Raw genomic sequence first — 16,691 nt, forward strand, 5'->3', positions numbered from 1 at the left:
ACTTGGCAGAAGTATTCTTTCTGGCTGCGCTTCCCTGCAGTGGAAAAATCTTCTCTCTCATTACAGAAACAACCCCTGGAGAGAGAGAAAACCCTTGCTATTTTGTTTAGTTCTCCATGGCTATCAGACCAGCACCTCACTATGGTCAAACATAACACAATACGTAAAAATAAGAAGCAAGTGCCTTGGGGGGACTGAACTGTTCCAGGAGCCTGAGAGCAATTCAGGAGGAACCTCGAGGAAATGTGCTGTAAAGGGGGTGAGTGACCTCAGCAGAGGTGGTCTGGAATGGAAATTGCGTTATTTTTTATAGTGTGTTGAAGGGAAAACTGATTCAATGGACGTTCATTGCTTTTTAATAGTATGATATAGAGGACAGCAGAGAGCATGCAGAAAAGCATCCACGAACAGGCTCCCTTTGCAATGCAGAGAATGCATCGGGTGATTCTGCTTAAGAAAGGATAAAGGTAAAGGACAAACACATTCAGAAAACAGCAGCCAACTATTCATAAATATTCCTGTTCTGCCCCTCAGTCTCCTCTTTCCAAAGTGCAGACAACACGCAGATAATCTCTCACTTCAAAATTCATAACCTACCACGTCAGCGTCTCATATTCAAACACAGAATAAAACAGAGAGGGGACTCACTGTCACCTATCACAGTTCCTCTCTAAAGACCTGTTTATAACAAAATTAAAATTTATGTAATTTTTCAGCAGGAATGATCAGATTTATTCTCAAAACAAGAATTCGTAAAAATCACGTAGTGATTTAAGCCAAAACACCCAGAAAAACACTACCACTCTAATTCTCATAGCCAATTTCATTTTTATTTCATAAAAATATTAGCTTACTAGCACCAGTCCTGAGGGCTCAATACACACCGAGGTTGTTCTGTACCCTGTTTTGCTCAGTGCCTCAACGAAGTTACCAGCTAAATTCCAACCACAGAATCTTTATTACTGAGGCTATTTTGCCTTGTAATTGAGCTTACAATCTAACTTGATTTGGAAGTCACTGAGGATGATTATACTTTGAACTCTACGATAGCATCTCTACAGGCTCACTTTCAGATATCTTATTCAAATAACTTGATTTTATGACTGCTAGAGAGGTGGTAAAGACTAAGGAAATCTGTTCTAGTTTGCAGGTTTTTATTTTCAATAGCTAGAACACTGCTTATCCTGTTCAACAGCCTTTAGGATTAAGTAGGACACCTTAATGGCCTTTCACCTTTTACTTGCAATAGTTTGAAAAAAGGTAACTCAACTCAAATGAATATGAGGAACAATAGCTGGAAGGTTACCTTAAGTCTCTGAACACGTGTCTAGTAGGGTCAAAGATTGACACTTATCCAGTCAGCACCCATGAACCCTCAAGACAAACAATTAATGTTTAATTAAGATCCTGCTAAAAATCACACACGTTGTCAGAATACCATCAACGCTGGTTTTTTTGCATGTGATGTTACCAAGTCTGACCTATTTCAAAAACCTGCCAAAATGAAAAGAGCTCAGACGGCTCCTCAGGAGCTCCTGTGACACCGTCCAAACATAAAGCACCACAGACAGTTGCCACCTCCCACAAGACTGCCACGCTTCGTACTGCCCAAAAAAGATGTTTCTGCAGTCTTCAAAATGCACAAATAATGGAAAAAGCCCTGTAAGCTCACAAGATCTAAAGATACTGTGTTTTCCGGTGTTCCTGCTTTCCCCGCCCTAGATGAAATCCTACAGGGGAAGAAACATCCAGCACCCCTTCCTCCTCCTCTCTCCCTTCCTTTTCTTGCCCCACTTGCTGTATTTACGGGATCCAAAACTCTTCAGCACATTCCTGCGTTGTAGTCTGCGTAAATAAATACAAGAGTAAAAAAAATAACTTTGGGGAGCTTGGACCACTGCCAGCTTGCCTGGGTAACTGGGCTTTGCGTGGAGCTGGAAGGGTGTTTTTTAAAAGGAGGGAAGCAGAAGAGAAAGCTCAAGAATCTTGGCTCAGCCTGGGCATATTTCCTCCTAACTCTGGCTAAACCTCAGCACGAACGGCTGGACGGAGGAGTCGATGCGAAGCTGGGGAGGGAGGCTGCGGGGCTCTCCACCAGGACTACGGCAGAGCTTGGAGAGGCTGAAACCATGCTTTTCCTTTGGGCGCTGGCGTTTATTTTAGTCCTGCAGGAGCGAGATCTTTTAGGTAAGTGATTCCGAGCTTGCAAAGCAGAAACTATAGCTTAACTGTAGTGTGGTCAAAGCCTTTGCATGGTGTGGGAGGAAGAGGTAAAGAATTGCTTACTCTATCGGTTTTATATGAAGGTGACACAGGTATGTGTCAAAATTCTGTGGGAATATTGTTTTTAACAGGAAAAACTCCAGTTTTCTGCTATTAAAGTCCATCCTGGAGGCATATTGCTTTGGTAGAGATTTTTCACTTCTCATGGGAGATACTGTATTTTCAGAAATTTAGAACCACATTCAGGTGCTGCAGCCAGTGCCCTGCATTTCCATAATTACTGTTCTGGCAGCCTTATTAACATACACACTAATCCACTCAGAAATGAGATCGAAGTTCAAGGTGAATAGAGAAAGATTTTCCTTTTTTCAAACCCTTCTTTTTAGATTTGCTGGTAACAGCATCACATTTTTTTCTCTTCTGCTTTGGATTACTTATTCCTGAGATTTTGAGGCACATAATGCCTTCGCCAAATGCCTTGGGAGTACAAGGTATTAAACATCTGATAAGCTTGCATCTGAATTTTACTTTCATTAACAACAGATTAGTGCTGGAATAACCTGTAATCACATTGTAGCTGACAGTGTGACTGAAAGCTATTCAGTTTGGCTAGTTCAAGGGTTTATAATCCCGTGTAACCATAAACCTGGCTTCCCAGCCTGTTTGTATTACGTGTTTTCTGCTAGCTGAGGCCCAGCTTTATTTTCCCTCTGCTCTTACTTCTTGACAACACACAATGTTTGTATTTCATGGCACGCATGTATGTTTCCATTACAATCAAAACATTTCCTGAAAAACTGTTAGTCCCTTCTGCCCCCGAGTCCTAGTCACTCTTCCTTGCCCTGACTCCCTCCCACCCAACTGGCTTTGTAACATTTATCCGTGATGAACTGAAACATCAATATCCCAGCAAGGGCACTCTAACTTGTTTTCACTCCACAAGTACTCACTATCCTCTTGAGAGCTTTGCGACCTTTGCAAAAAAATTGTGAAATTAAGGAGAAAAAAAAAAAAAAGGCTGGAAGAATGTTTTTGTTTCTTCCCCCAAAGGTATGGTTTTAAGCTGAAATCATTAGCAAACTCAGATAAAATCCAGCTAAATAGAACTGTGCTCGAATAATAACTGCAGTGGAGACTAGTACCCAGTATCATGCCAGGTGGTAGCTACTCAATCAGGAAATTGTTTTCACTGTCTCAATGGTGTACTTTATGTAAGATGGAAATTTTTGTGTCTGTCACAGCCAGGGGAGTACCCTGGCTGGCTGACAGGCTTAAAAAACTCATCCCCACTTTCCCTTTGCTACCTTTGAGTCGGGGAATCTAACTTTTTACTTCCTTACAGATCCTCCCTCCCAACCCCCATGGGTTCCCCCATGGGTTCCCATGGGTTTCAGAGTTGGCCAAAGTAGAATTTATGTTTTAATAGTGCCATTAATATGAACAATCTCATATTCATAGAGCTCAGCCTTCAAACAGCTCAGGAGGAGAGGCTGGTGTGGGAGCCATTCTGGATGCAACCATGTGCTCCTGCCTAATGGCCGCAGCTTCTAGTTCTTTGCTGCTGTTGCTGGGTTAGTTTGCGGGGTGCTGCTCAAATGTAGCATTCGATGTAGCCTGGGGCACTGGAGCATTCAATACCTGCCCCATTTAAATGTGTTTCCATTCTTACAAAAACCCCCGGGCAAATTGTTCTGAGGGGTGCAGCACCCCAACAGCAAAGTCTTTGCTGCATGTTTATGCATGGCAGAGAGGTGACCTGGAGTCCTCAGGTAAACAAGTCCCTGGCAAGCAGGCTGGCCCCACTGACATGCTCCATTTAGCTGAGCAAACCAAACACTGAGCACGCTAGTAGGGAGACAGCAACGGGAGAGCTCCAGTGGAGACATTGCAGCTCAATACTCCACGCTGTGGCGCAATTTGTTTTTAAACAACAGAAGTTTCCTTTGGTTTTAACAAGTTAAAATAAACCAAGTGTAAGAATGTTTTTCTTCATTCAGCTAACATATTATGACTTCTCAGAATATTTTGGATCCTCTGATATCCACATGCAATATTAAAGCTGAGAAGATCTATCAGCTAGACCATTGCCTAGAAACTGGAGAGCAAAAAAATCCCTTCAGAACAGTCTACTTTTGCCCAAAATTGACCACTTGCATCCTCACAGAACAGCGTTTTGCTTCCAGATTAAACTACTGCATTGTAGAATTAAATCCACAATAAAAATTTATGAGACATGTCCTATCTTAAACCAGACTTGGACTCATACTTCTCTACTAATAAACTAGTAGTGGGTTAACCTATACCCCATGTTATAGGTATTTTCTGTCTTTATAGAAACATACCCCATGTTATAGGTATTTTCTGTCTTTATAGAAACCTACCCACATTACTGTCTCCAATGCAAGGATTGCAATCTTTGCAAACACTCATCTCTGAGCTCCAACAAGGAAGGAGAAAGAAAGTTTGTCACAACAAAGTGTACCTAGATGTACGTGTGTTTCTTAAGACCATGAGGCATCTGAAGATAGGGGTTCTGTACAGAAGTGAGCCTTTTTACAGATTTTATATATCTGTAAAACCCTATGTTTTGTTATATTTAGTTAAAAGGAATTTATTAAGTTCTGTGGACTTTGCAACCTCCACGTGTAAAGCAAAGGTTAATATCAAACTCCAAAAAAGTCAGGGGTTTAGAAATGTAGGATTCCTGCTGTTCATCTGCAGGATGCAACTGTATTTATAAATGTAGCTGATCTGCTCTGGTTTGCTCAGTTGTGAGTCTTGGCCATGAATGCCAGGATCTAGTATGCCAGGATCTAGTACACATATATCACTATTCTACTTCCTGAGTTGTTGCAGAACACATGAACTGTCTGCCAGAGGACAATAAATCTTCAAGCAAGTTCTTAGACTTGTTTCTTGTTTAAGTATTAGAAAAAAACTACAAGGATATTCTTTCATTGTACTATCATATTTCTTTCTACTACCATAACTTACTCATATGCAAACTACACAACCACAGAGCTGACTAGTAAGTCACAGACTCACCTCACCCACTCCGCATGACCGTAGATCCTATTACTAAACGCAGACCAAAAGCCACGTCCTCATAAAATTGAAAAACTCTTTATCCCCAGATACCAGTGGTCATCCTCAAATTGATGGTGGCATCAAATACTCACGTATCTCACCTCCTCCATTCTCAAACCAGCCTTAAGCTCACTTAATCTACACAATTTATATTCTTTACATATGCTACAACACAGCTCTTCTTCCTAAAACGGCTCATCCCCTTCTCCACACACATCCTATACAGCTACTAGCTATAATCCTCCTAACACATTGCCTTAGTTTCCAAAACAAATATATATTCACACAGAAATAAATACATAATAAAAGGAAACTTTTGTTTGCAGCCCAAAACATCAGGGTATCGAATCATAAGTTACAGCATGAATTAGAGTTACCTACCTGCAAATTATGTAGCTCATGTCTCTTATCAGTCCGATTCCCTGTAGTCATTTTCCGTCGCAGCAACAAGCACAAGAAGATATTCCCTGCCTACTTGTTCAGAAGATCAGCATGCTGGAAACATATTCCAAGCCAACAGCTCCCTCACAGGAACATTTTATTGTTATCCTCCTTCCTTTGAATGAAAATACACAAAACTTAAGCGCTTCTTACAATCACAAATATGGTAACACAGCAGAAGAAGAAAAGTGTTTTTTCAAGTAGCAATTTTGCGTCTGGCAGACAACCATGGCAGAGGCCTCAGATTTTGCTGTGCCTGAAAAAAAGAGTGTCCTCTGGCAGCACAAACTATCCCTGGCCTTCTACGCTCTCTCTCAGTCTCCACTGCTAGGTAAGCAAGAGCTGAAGCTCCCTTGTGAAACGAGAATGACATGGATCATGATAGCAAAAACTTCCACTAAACAAAGTCGTTTTACACAGAAATACATGGCAGCCATCTCCTCGTCAGGAACAATTTCTATCAAGTCTCATTTCTGATTTTGCATATTTCACCAGCAGAAGTGAGGCATGGTAGGACCAGAACACATCACAACATGGTATCTCACATGCAAGGCGATGGGACAGACAAGTTCGAGAAGTGAGAACTGGTAGGCTGATACCCTGACCCACCTTCACTAATGCAATGCATGACATTTGCTCTTTGGTCCTTCTCTTTCAGGGAAAAAAGAATTAAAGTAAGTTCAATCTTAACTGATCTAGGATCTGAAATAATATTCAGAGTAGCATAGTCTACATCTTGATAAACAGAGTATGAACCAGGTCTGCAAGTTTGGAACTTGACTTTCTGACATGGTAATTTAACTTCTAAAATGAATATTAAAAATAATTAATTTCATGGAAGAAACTTATTTCAGGATGTTTCCATTATTATCAGAGGCTCAAGAATCTTGGATACCAGAAGAATCCCTTGAATTTTGTTCCATGTTTGAAACCTTTCCAAGACTTGGCGTTCAGGTAGCAGTTGAAGTACACATTGAATGTATAGATTACAGATTAATCCCTAATCGGGCATTAAAAACTTTCCATGTATCTTCTTGAAATGATTTAAAAAACCTCAAACCAAACCAATCCTCCCCCGTCCCCCCAAATTCTGGAAGAGCTTTCTACTGTCAATTCTCTGTCTAATATATAATGCCTACTTTCCATCTCCCACTTTGGATATTCCACATTTGGAATTTGCAATATCATTCTCCCATAAAAGCTAAAGCCCAATAAAGGTGTAAGTACATACATATATTTTTATGTGTATGTGTGTGTATATATATATTTGCATGTATAAATAAGGAGACCCCTGCAGTTGCCTCCAGTGTAAAGCATAGTAACCTATGACAAAATTTTACGTATTTATTACTATTCCTGCAGTCTTTATTGCAATCGCTAAAGACAAGAATTCCCTTATCTTTAAGCAACTAGAAACTCTAAAGTCTAGAAAGGGGTTCAGAGTGCCTAAATCACAGCTAAGCATTAGGCAGTGTTTTATGGATTACAGCCTGGAAGATGCTCTATGTCCAGTTAAAGATATGCTGCTGAGCATGTAAGAATTTGAAGACAATCTGTGCATTAAAAAGCATTTCCAATACAACATGTCCTATCCAAATCAATTATTTTTAGTGACCAACAATAAAATTTGATACCGATTAAGTTATATATAATACAGCTTAAAATTAATTTGGGCACACTGGTGATAATGAAACCAGTAGTGGTACAGAAAGTTAATCCAGTACTTCCATATCTAAGGATGCCAACATAATTAAGGGTTGACCTAACTGGAAACTAAGTTTGATGCCTTTAAGAACAGCCCCCAGAATTAAATATGACTAACAGTCTTGGCTTAACATGGTCTTAGGTCTAAAAGCACTAATACTGATAGTATTAGTATCAGTTCAGGTTCAAAGCAATTGAAACTTTCCTGTATTCAGCTGCAAGTTAACTTCACCAACCACTTTTGTAAACCATGTAATTTCTTGAGCTAACACTTCAAAGTTATATGCACATGTTAAAGTGGAGTCCACCACTTACATTTAGACAAGGAATAATTTAAGAAAGGATCAGCAAATCCCTTCAGAAGTCTGTTGCATTCTTCCCAAACTGGTTAGGGGGGGTCACCATTTGAACTTGATACTCAAGTTCATGACCTTTTTCCTGTTGGAACATAAATCCATTACTACCCCCTTCATTTTCTCATTAAAAGCTATTTTGCCACCTTACACTATACGCTCCAGGAATACAATGATACTGCTAAACCTAAGGCAGTGCAAACAAGAACACACAGTATAGTATGTTTTCGTGAAAAGTTATACATGTTCTCCTTTATTCCCCTTGGTCTATCACATGACTACAGGCTTCCTTATTTGCCATCTGGTTCCTGTTTCAGTCTCACTTGTCTTTCATTTGGCTTCTGGCCAGCTTTGTGTTACTCCTCCCTCCCTACTGAGCACAACATGAACTCTCAGTTAACTTTCAAAACCACACTGATCATAGAATGATGCAAAAGGAATTTTACAGCCTTTAAGACCAATAGGGAACATTATGGTCGCTCAGCTTGACCTTCTCCATAACACAGACCAAAGAACCCAACCCAGTAATTTCTCTATCAAGCCTGCAACTTCAGTTTGACCAGCAATGCATCTTTAGGAAGGATACTTATAAAGATCTACCAGATCTGTGTGATCGCCTATTTCAGTTCTGTCAGTAACAGCAGCAAATGACAGCAAAGAGACGGTTGCTCAGGTTTATTCTGATGCTTAACATTAGCAACTACTTGGATGATCAAAATGAACCATTTAACAGCATCTGGATAGACAGAATCCTGATGGTCCTAGAAGGGGACTTCTTCAGGGAGTGTGTAGAAGCAACACCTTGGGGGGCTGGGGGAATATATCAAATGTACAGGAGGCAGAGGAGCTTAACTGAGAGGTATTCTAAAACTAAGGCCTTTACTCTTAGTCTGTTTGCTAAGGTTTTAATTCTTATTTCATTGCTCTTTCTATCTCCTGCTATAAGATCAAGTTTTGTACAGTCAGGCTGACCATGATATAAAGACCAAGAGGTCTTTACTCTTCATCATGCTACTTCTTTCAAACATTAAGCATATTCTTCTATTAAACATATCCTTATTATCAACCAACTCCATTTTCCTGCTCCATCTGCTGGTGTCTGACTGTGTCACAGCACAGGGCAGTTAGAACTACCCAGCTTTATGGGCACCATCAATGTAGCATAGAGGACTTACTCAGAGGAAAAAAGGCACGGGTCGTTTTCTTATCTTGAACAAGAGAGTTCTGATTCTTGATGGAAAATAACCACCTGTACATCAAAGAGAATGGACTTCAAGAATTGACCTAAGCATCTCACTTGCAGAAAGGATCAGGTGGGAATTCGCAGATGGGACGTTAACTGAAAGGTAATGTTCTCTCTGCCATATTGAAACATTACAACAAATATCTGCGTGAAGTAATCCATTAAGTTTCAATGAGATATTTAAGACATTGAAATATGCCTCCTACACACTTGCTCAAGCTGTCAGAAGTTGCAAATACCCACACACTTTAAATATGTAATTTATACAGCATACAAAGAACAGTTTACTTTTAAAAGCTGTTAGCTTTAAAATTTACTATCAAAGTTTTCTGCATTTATGTATGTGCTTTGACACATAGGCAAGGAAAAATTCTAATTTACATTTTAAAAATGTTTCTTCAGCAACAAGAGAGCAAGTACATGGAAGTATCCTAAAAGGCCATTAGTCTTTTTCTTACATGGCTTGCAGCCTTCCATTCTTCACTCCCTATACGAGGTGACTGCTATTATTACGTGAGGTAGAGATGCTGCTGGAGAAGGTCAGCGCCAAAGGCAGATTGTGTCATTTTCTTTCACCAACTGCAATACAGAGAAGGGCAGCGCTCATAAGCAACGTGTGATTCTCTTTGAGCACATGGAAATTACTGCTTCAGCTGACTTGTCTGACCATAGTGACCCAGATACGTGCCATATTTACAAGGGACCGGGTGTCTCCCATGAACAGCCTGTCCCAGCGATAAAGGCTGCGGGTTAAGGGCTAAAGCCAAACAACAAAATAACAATCAGCATTTTTAGTAGCCAAAGCCTCAAGCCAAGGCTCAGAAAACAGAAGAAAACTACACTGACCAAAGCGCTGGCTACCCAGCCAGCAGCAGCAACCACGCACCTGAAGTACCCAGTTCTGGCACGGTGGTGAAGGGGCAATCACAAGTGCAAGAGCACCTCTGCTCCGGTGTGAAAGTCGCTAACCAGACACGGACGCACAGGCCCTGGCTGAGAGGGCTTCTGCTGGGTGAGCCCTCAGCCAGCTCCGTACTGTGAGCTCTGGGAACTAGACATGCTTTGGTTTCTACTGACTCTCATTACTCGCTAACAACAGCTATCAGGTGCTTCCTGAGACACTTAGGCTTGGACTATTTGTCAAATTTTTTAGGCACTGTACTAGTCCTGTGGTTCCGGGTAACATCTTACAGTCCTATCAAACTAGGACGAGACACTTCCCCTCCTTCGGTACGCCCATTACAGTTTTTTACGCAGCAATGTGCTCTGAGTGCCGGAAAGCTGTCTGTCTCTGTGTCAGAAGAGGGGAACCAACCACCCCAAGGAACAAGCACTACCAAGTCCTACATTTCACAGCAACCCCTTTACCTAGTTCTCTAGATGTGCATGTGCACACAAAGCTGTGCAGTGTTTTGCTAACCTCACAGTGAGATGCAACAACCTTACCTTGGCTATACATACCTATCACGGCACCCTGCTTTGAACAAATGACAGAGTCATCCATCATATCTAACCTCCCCATCTATGTACATCCGCCTAGAGTAGCAGTCAGCACAATGTTGAGGTTTGTGCTGAACAGAATCCTCTTTCACACAGAAGGGCTAAGCTAAAGGAATGATTAAAGTGCCATTTTGGGTAAGACCTTATATAATTTCTGCTTCAAAAAGTCACTTTGCAGATCTAAGGTCCTGTATCACAAAAAAGGTGAAAGGAGCCCCTGCACAGTGCCAACAGGATGCCCACCATGCCGTTAGGCAGTTTAGAAAGACCAGGGAGTCTTTGGGTCAGAGTCCGATTTGGGCAGGACAGCCAGCTACTTCTGCTTCTCCTACAGCAGAGCTCTGGGCTTTCTTTAATGGACCAGCATGATATAAGATGCATGATTAGAGAAAGAGAAGTGGCCAACACTAACTTGAGCTAGCCAACATTAACCCTCTTGCATTTCCATTTCTAGAGAACGGACAAAACTAAACAATCCTGGCATGTAACTTACGGCTGGCCAAAAGCTCCTTTAACAACCGCATACAACTGGTGCTGGCCTTCACCCAAACTTTCCATCCAGCCTTGTGATCCAGCCATCTACAGCTAGGTTAATACAGTGAAAAATAATGTCCTGGGGGATTCTTAAATTATTCCATTTGCTCTTAGTCCACCTAATGACTTCTGCTGCCTCTTTTCACAGTTCATTTGTAGTTAGATATGGGAATGTTCCCAGCAGCCAACAACTGATCTGCAGTTACCTCACCACCATGCCTTCTGCTTGCCCTTGGTCCTCTCTCCGATATGATGGGTGGCAGTTCAGTGTACAGCTGAATCGGGCCATCAGGCTTGACACTGAGAGCTAGAGCTGGGAATATTGGAAAGGTGGAAATTTTATTACTCTCTGACAGTAAAATGGAGCTTACCTTGTTATTATCCTGTTATTAGGAAAGCCAAGGTTTGTAGACAAAGACTGGCCACTGCTTTGTAACCTCCATTTCTGACACAGAATTTCGGTATCTCCATATTGTTCCAGCCACGATGGAAAAAAAACATGTAAATAAGCAGAAATTTTGAGAAGTAGCATGGTTCACTTGACCACTAAGTTACAAAGTAACAACACTCCCAAAACACCAACAGCAGCAACTGCAGAGCACCTAATGTTTAAGTACCTGCCATATTTCAGCAGTCTCCTGTAAACAGGTAGATTAATTCTTTGGGATTCTGTCCTAACAGCACCACCTCCTGGTGAATGCACGAAAAAAACCCAAATCAAAATCTTGTTACAAATAAATAACCAAAAATTCTCTCTTAAGCTCTGCCAAAGCAATTTCTAAATAATGCCTAGTGCATCAGATCACATTTTAATCCTCTCCTCCTCCCCACCTTCCACCCTCCAATGTCAAGGATACCATTCCAACTCAGAGTACATCTCTCATCCCATCAAACCGCAGTGGCTACAATCCTTACTGACATGTGTTTGCCATCATCTGGTACCAACTCTCCAGAAATCTTGGCACAGACTTGCGATGAAGCACTGCAGGAGTTCCAAATCACTGCTCTCGCACAACAGCGCTGAAGACAGAACTAGTTGCTTTTCGTATGTTTCTTACTGTTCATTATAACACAAGCTCACGGTTTCCTCTTTGTCTCTGTTACGACCAAAGGACAAGAGAATGAGTTACCGCTGCTTTCTCATTACCATAGCTTCTTCAGGCCTCAAACAAGTACAAGACCTAGCTTTACATGGAGCAAGACACATTAACACTTCAGTGGGGTTTCAAATACTCCACTACAGTTCTATGCGCACATATTAAAATTTAAATGTTACTGAATGTTGCACAGAAGTTACAAAAAGGAAATTGGCTCCATTAAAGCATGAACACCAGCAGGTATTGACCTTTCACAGAATAGAGCCAGCAGAATGAAACGTTCAAAGAGCAAGAGCTCATGAGTACTGAGAGGTAACTAGAGATAACTGACAGAGATAAGTGACTTGGTCAGCAAATGGCATCAGCTGTACACACTTCTACTGTTTCCCTTCCCATTGCAAAATCAGACTGTTATGGAGAAGTTTCTGGCACAGTGGAATCACCAGCTTGTATCCATTCGGGGCATAAGTAGATAAACTTAGCTACTCATGAAAGCTTTACTGTACCAGCTGCTTCTAAAGAAAGTCTAAGAGGAACCAATGTGTAAGGCAGATCTTCCCAATGCTTAGGTTTTATACTCGTAGAGAACAGAGTTACAGTCTATAAACTTAGCCTACACAGGTAGGAAAAAAACAGATTGTGTAAAACAAACACACACACAAACAAAACAAAAAAAAAATATCCTGGCAAGATAAAATACCTCATTCCAATCAACTGTGACAACGTTACAGGCAAGGAGACATTCACAGCACTGGGGTACAGCTGTAGTTACTGGGAGAGAGGTTCAATTTCTACCTGGGACTCCTACATTGGTTTCATAAACAGTGCTGTTTAGCATGCAAAATACCACCTCAGAAGTCAGAAAGGTATGGACTGCTATTAAAAAGCTCCTGCTAATTAACTGTGGCTGGTTTTCCAGCTGCTGCAGACCCTGTCATTGTGTTACCTGGAAGCTTGGGAAGAGGAAGCTGGTGTAATGAACATGATGCGATCCACAAACGCTTAGATATTATTGAAGAGGTAAGAGTTATTGCGCTGGCTCCTGGACCTTACCAGACCTCTGCCCCATCCTTTTGACCAAAGAAAAGAAAGAAGAATGATGTTTCTAGGCACTGTCCCTTCTTGATTTTATCCTAATCAAGGTCCGACTATTTTTTTCAGATGTCATGGTTTGTAACTACCCATAAAGCCATTATTACCAGAAACATATAATCTTGATGAATTCCAAACAACTGATTAACCAATCACTGACTCCTAGGTATCAGCCTTTTCTAAAATGTTCATAACTGTGCCTTTAATATAACAATCTCAGAACCGATACTTGTAAAGTTTCACATCTGCTCATGGCTAGATGTGAATTCTGCAGGTGACTCCAAGACTGACGGAGGAGTTTCTGCTCTCTCCTGCAGACACTCAAGAGCTAAATGAACTCTACGACTGGGATTCTAGGAAAGCTGCAAAGTTTTAATTTCTTTCCCTCGTGTCTTAAGCACTCACCAGATACGTGTCCGGTGCTAACTGTTCCCAGCTGGGTAGCTGCCAAACTGCATGCTGTTGGTTCTTAAATGGCAGCATTACCTCCCTCCTTGCTCTAGTCCCAGCCCTCTTCTTTTCACCCCATCAGCTCCTCTCATCTTCTGTGCAGATTCCTTTCTTGGATATGATGGTGGCTCAGAAATGAGAGAGAATTAAAAACCAATTAATGCAAAGCTCTCTCCAAGAAGTCAAATTACGGGTGATTCTTGATACAGAGGTGCTGTAATTTACTTCATGCCACTAGAGGCCAGCATAACACAAAAAATAATAAATCTATATTGCGCAATATAAATTAAATTAGCTGTTAGCGTTATGGGACATTAGATTTGCACTTCTGCTAACACATTTGGTACAATTCCTTCCACTTGACCCTTTGACTACCCCCTTTCTCCATTTGTCTCCCTTGTTTTCATTAGAAGGTAATAAAAACAGTGGAGCATCTAGAATCAGAAGTCAAATCGCTCCTCAACATCATCAATGAGACAACATCGAATATCCCCATCGCTCCAGGAACCCCACTTATAGACATTTTTGATGGTAAGTATCTGGTGGGATATAATCTAAGTTGAAAACAGTGTTGCATATTACCAAATATGTCATCTTTTTTCCCCCCAAGATGTGAAGTAATTCCTTCATTCAATTCAGTGGAGCTAAGGCCTCAGATGAAATACTGGGTCCAGTTTTGAACACCAGGTTTCAAGAACCACTAAAGAGATGGGGGGAAGAAAAGGCGGGGAGGGGGGAAAAAACCAAACTAATAAAAACCCAATCAAGGAGCTAGATAGACAAGCTACACAGAAAGGTTGTTAAATTGGGGATGTTTAGTCTAAAGAATATCAAGTAGCTCACCAGAACGAATAAGGCTGCCACAAAGATGGAAGCTGTGTTTTCTTTCCCATCGCAAAAGTGAATAAAACAAGAAATAATGCAGCAAGAAAGACTCAAGCAAAACACAGTGCAAAGCTTTCTTACAAGGACAGTGAACCACGGAAACGATATGACTGTAGTTTCCCCAGCACTGGAAATGTCAAACAAGCATCACACCTTTGAACAGCAGGATGGACTAAGCAATCTCAAGGTTTCAGTTGTAAGATCCTGTGATTCTTTAGTTTCATGTGTGACAAATAAAACAAAGGAGGGCAACAAAATACAAAAGAAGTTATTGGAAGTATTACCATTTTGATATCTTAAATCCAATTTTGACACGCAAGCCCCTCACACAAAACACACTCCTGGATAAACATTTTTGGAATAAATTTAACCACAATAGAAATTGTTTGGATGAGACTACCTATTCTACACAGCTTCTTATAATGCTCTGTCCTCTTCATTCTCTGCCCAAATATCAACAGTGCATTTAACAAGGTGAGAGACACTCCTGGTGGAAAATAAACCTCTTGTGGAAATGTATGCGCATCCACAGACACATTTATGAAGTCAGTTTTGTCAGTGCTGCGTTTTTTATTTGTTCATTTAAGATAGCTGTACATGGGCACATACACATGTGCATACTATAGTGCATTTACATCATAGAAGGTGGGCTCAAAGTAGACAGCAGTAGAGTTTATGTTAGTTTTCAGTTCTTGCAGTTGGCTGTACGGCTCTGGTCACCATGACTGATATGACCTCACCAACTTTGTTATTCATTAAAATTCCCAGTTTTTTGTGAGGGGCAGTTAATAGGTAACAATTAAGTTACACTGCAATGATAATTTATTTAAAAAAAAAAAAGTATTCCAGTGAAGTGTTATCATGAATTTAAAATGGAAATACTAAGTCAACCTCGGCATATTTGCAGCACATCTACAGTAAGTACTACTCAGATGGAGCTTGCAACAACTGCCACATGGCTATAGAATTGCTGATAGGACCTTCCTTCTGTGATTTGGTGAATCCAAGTGACAAATTCCCCATTTTAAAGTAGCAGGATTCATGTTTTAAGTTATGTTTATCCACAAAGATTGATCCTGATCTTATAACCAAAAATAATTACATCAACTCTTCTCTATACAGATACCAGCTGAGCATTGCGAAGACAGAAGACAGCTGAATGTAACAGTATGGTTGTCATAAACAGTTGCACTTTTGTTCATTTAATAAGCAGAATTTGAGCAGGGATGAACACTCCTCAGCTGTAGTTTGCCTTCTGCATTCCTGTGTTTTATAATAAACAGCTATTTGCTTTTAGACAGTATTTCAAAGCTTTATATTTTAAATCTTTCAGCAGCCCTACTTTATCAAAACTGCACTTCAAATACAGCATTCTCAGTAAGGAAACAGGTGGGGGTCCAGGACTAAAGCACAGCTAACAAACCTCCCTTACTTCAAAAGCTCCCTTCAAACTCCTTTCCTAGCAAAGAAGTGAACCCTTGCTATCGGTGTAAATCAATTAAGATACATTTTCAGCTGCAATTTCCTCTCAAGATATGCTTAGATTGACAAAAAAGAGTGTATGGCGTGGTCTGGCTTTGGACATAGTCACATTGCTGCCCTTGACTGACACAGGAGTCCCATCTGCACGTCCTAGTCAGAATTGGGACTAGTCAGAATTTGTCATTTGGACGCACAGCCACCTTATTCTGTAATCTTTACACTCTTGTCCCCTGCCGTAGTGACAATGCAACCCAGAATTAATTCCAACATCCACCCCCATTTTCTTCCACGACAAACAGCAACACAACTTCTTCTAGGAAGAAGGACCTGCCTGACCTTTACAGGATGGAGAGACAGACAGCGTGCGTATGTGCGCGAAATAAGAGCAGTTTGCACATTCTTGATTAACACGCAGTCTATTTTCACTGACCTAGCTCCAAATCTCATCCCGCCCCGTACTTTTTTTTTCTTTACATGTTTCTATTTTGAGAATGACATGCTGAAGAGATGTCATCCATGCTAGCAGAGAATAAAAATTCAGAGTTCCAAGAGTCAGAGGAGAGAAATTATAACATGCAAAATGAAAATACTGAGCAATAA

General features: G+C 40.8%; 1 protein-coding gene across 2 annotated transcripts; it reads left to right on the forward strand.

The window, feature by feature from the left end:
• Positions 1–1,727: 1,727 nt before the first annotated feature.
• Positions 1,728–15,905, forward strand: PLAC9 (placenta associated 9). 2 transcript variants are annotated; one of them, XM_075154375.1, is made up of 4 exons: positions 1,731–2,187; positions 13,102–13,202; positions 14,135–14,255; positions 15,732–15,905. In XM_075154375.1, the coding sequence occupies exons 1-4, from the start codon at positions 2,130–2,132 to the stop codon at positions 15,740–15,742; spliced, it is 291 nt and encodes a 96-aa protein (XP_075010476.1). In that variant the 5' UTR covers positions 1,731–2,129; the 3' UTR covers positions 15,743–15,905. The 2 variants fall into 2 exon arrangements, with proteins under 2 accessions (XP_075010475.1, XP_075010476.1); XM_075154374.1 differs by lacking the exon at positions 15,732–15,905 and having other exon boundaries at positions 1,728–2,187; positions 14,135–14,317.
• Positions 15,906–16,691: the final 786 nt, after the last annotated feature.

This window comes from Calonectris borealis, chromosome 7, assembly GCF_964195595.1.
Source record: "Calonectris borealis chromosome 7, bCalBor7.hap1.2, whole genome shotgun sequence".
Lineage (NCBI taxonomy): Eukaryota > Metazoa > Chordata > Aves > Procellariiformes > Procellariidae > Calonectris > Calonectris borealis.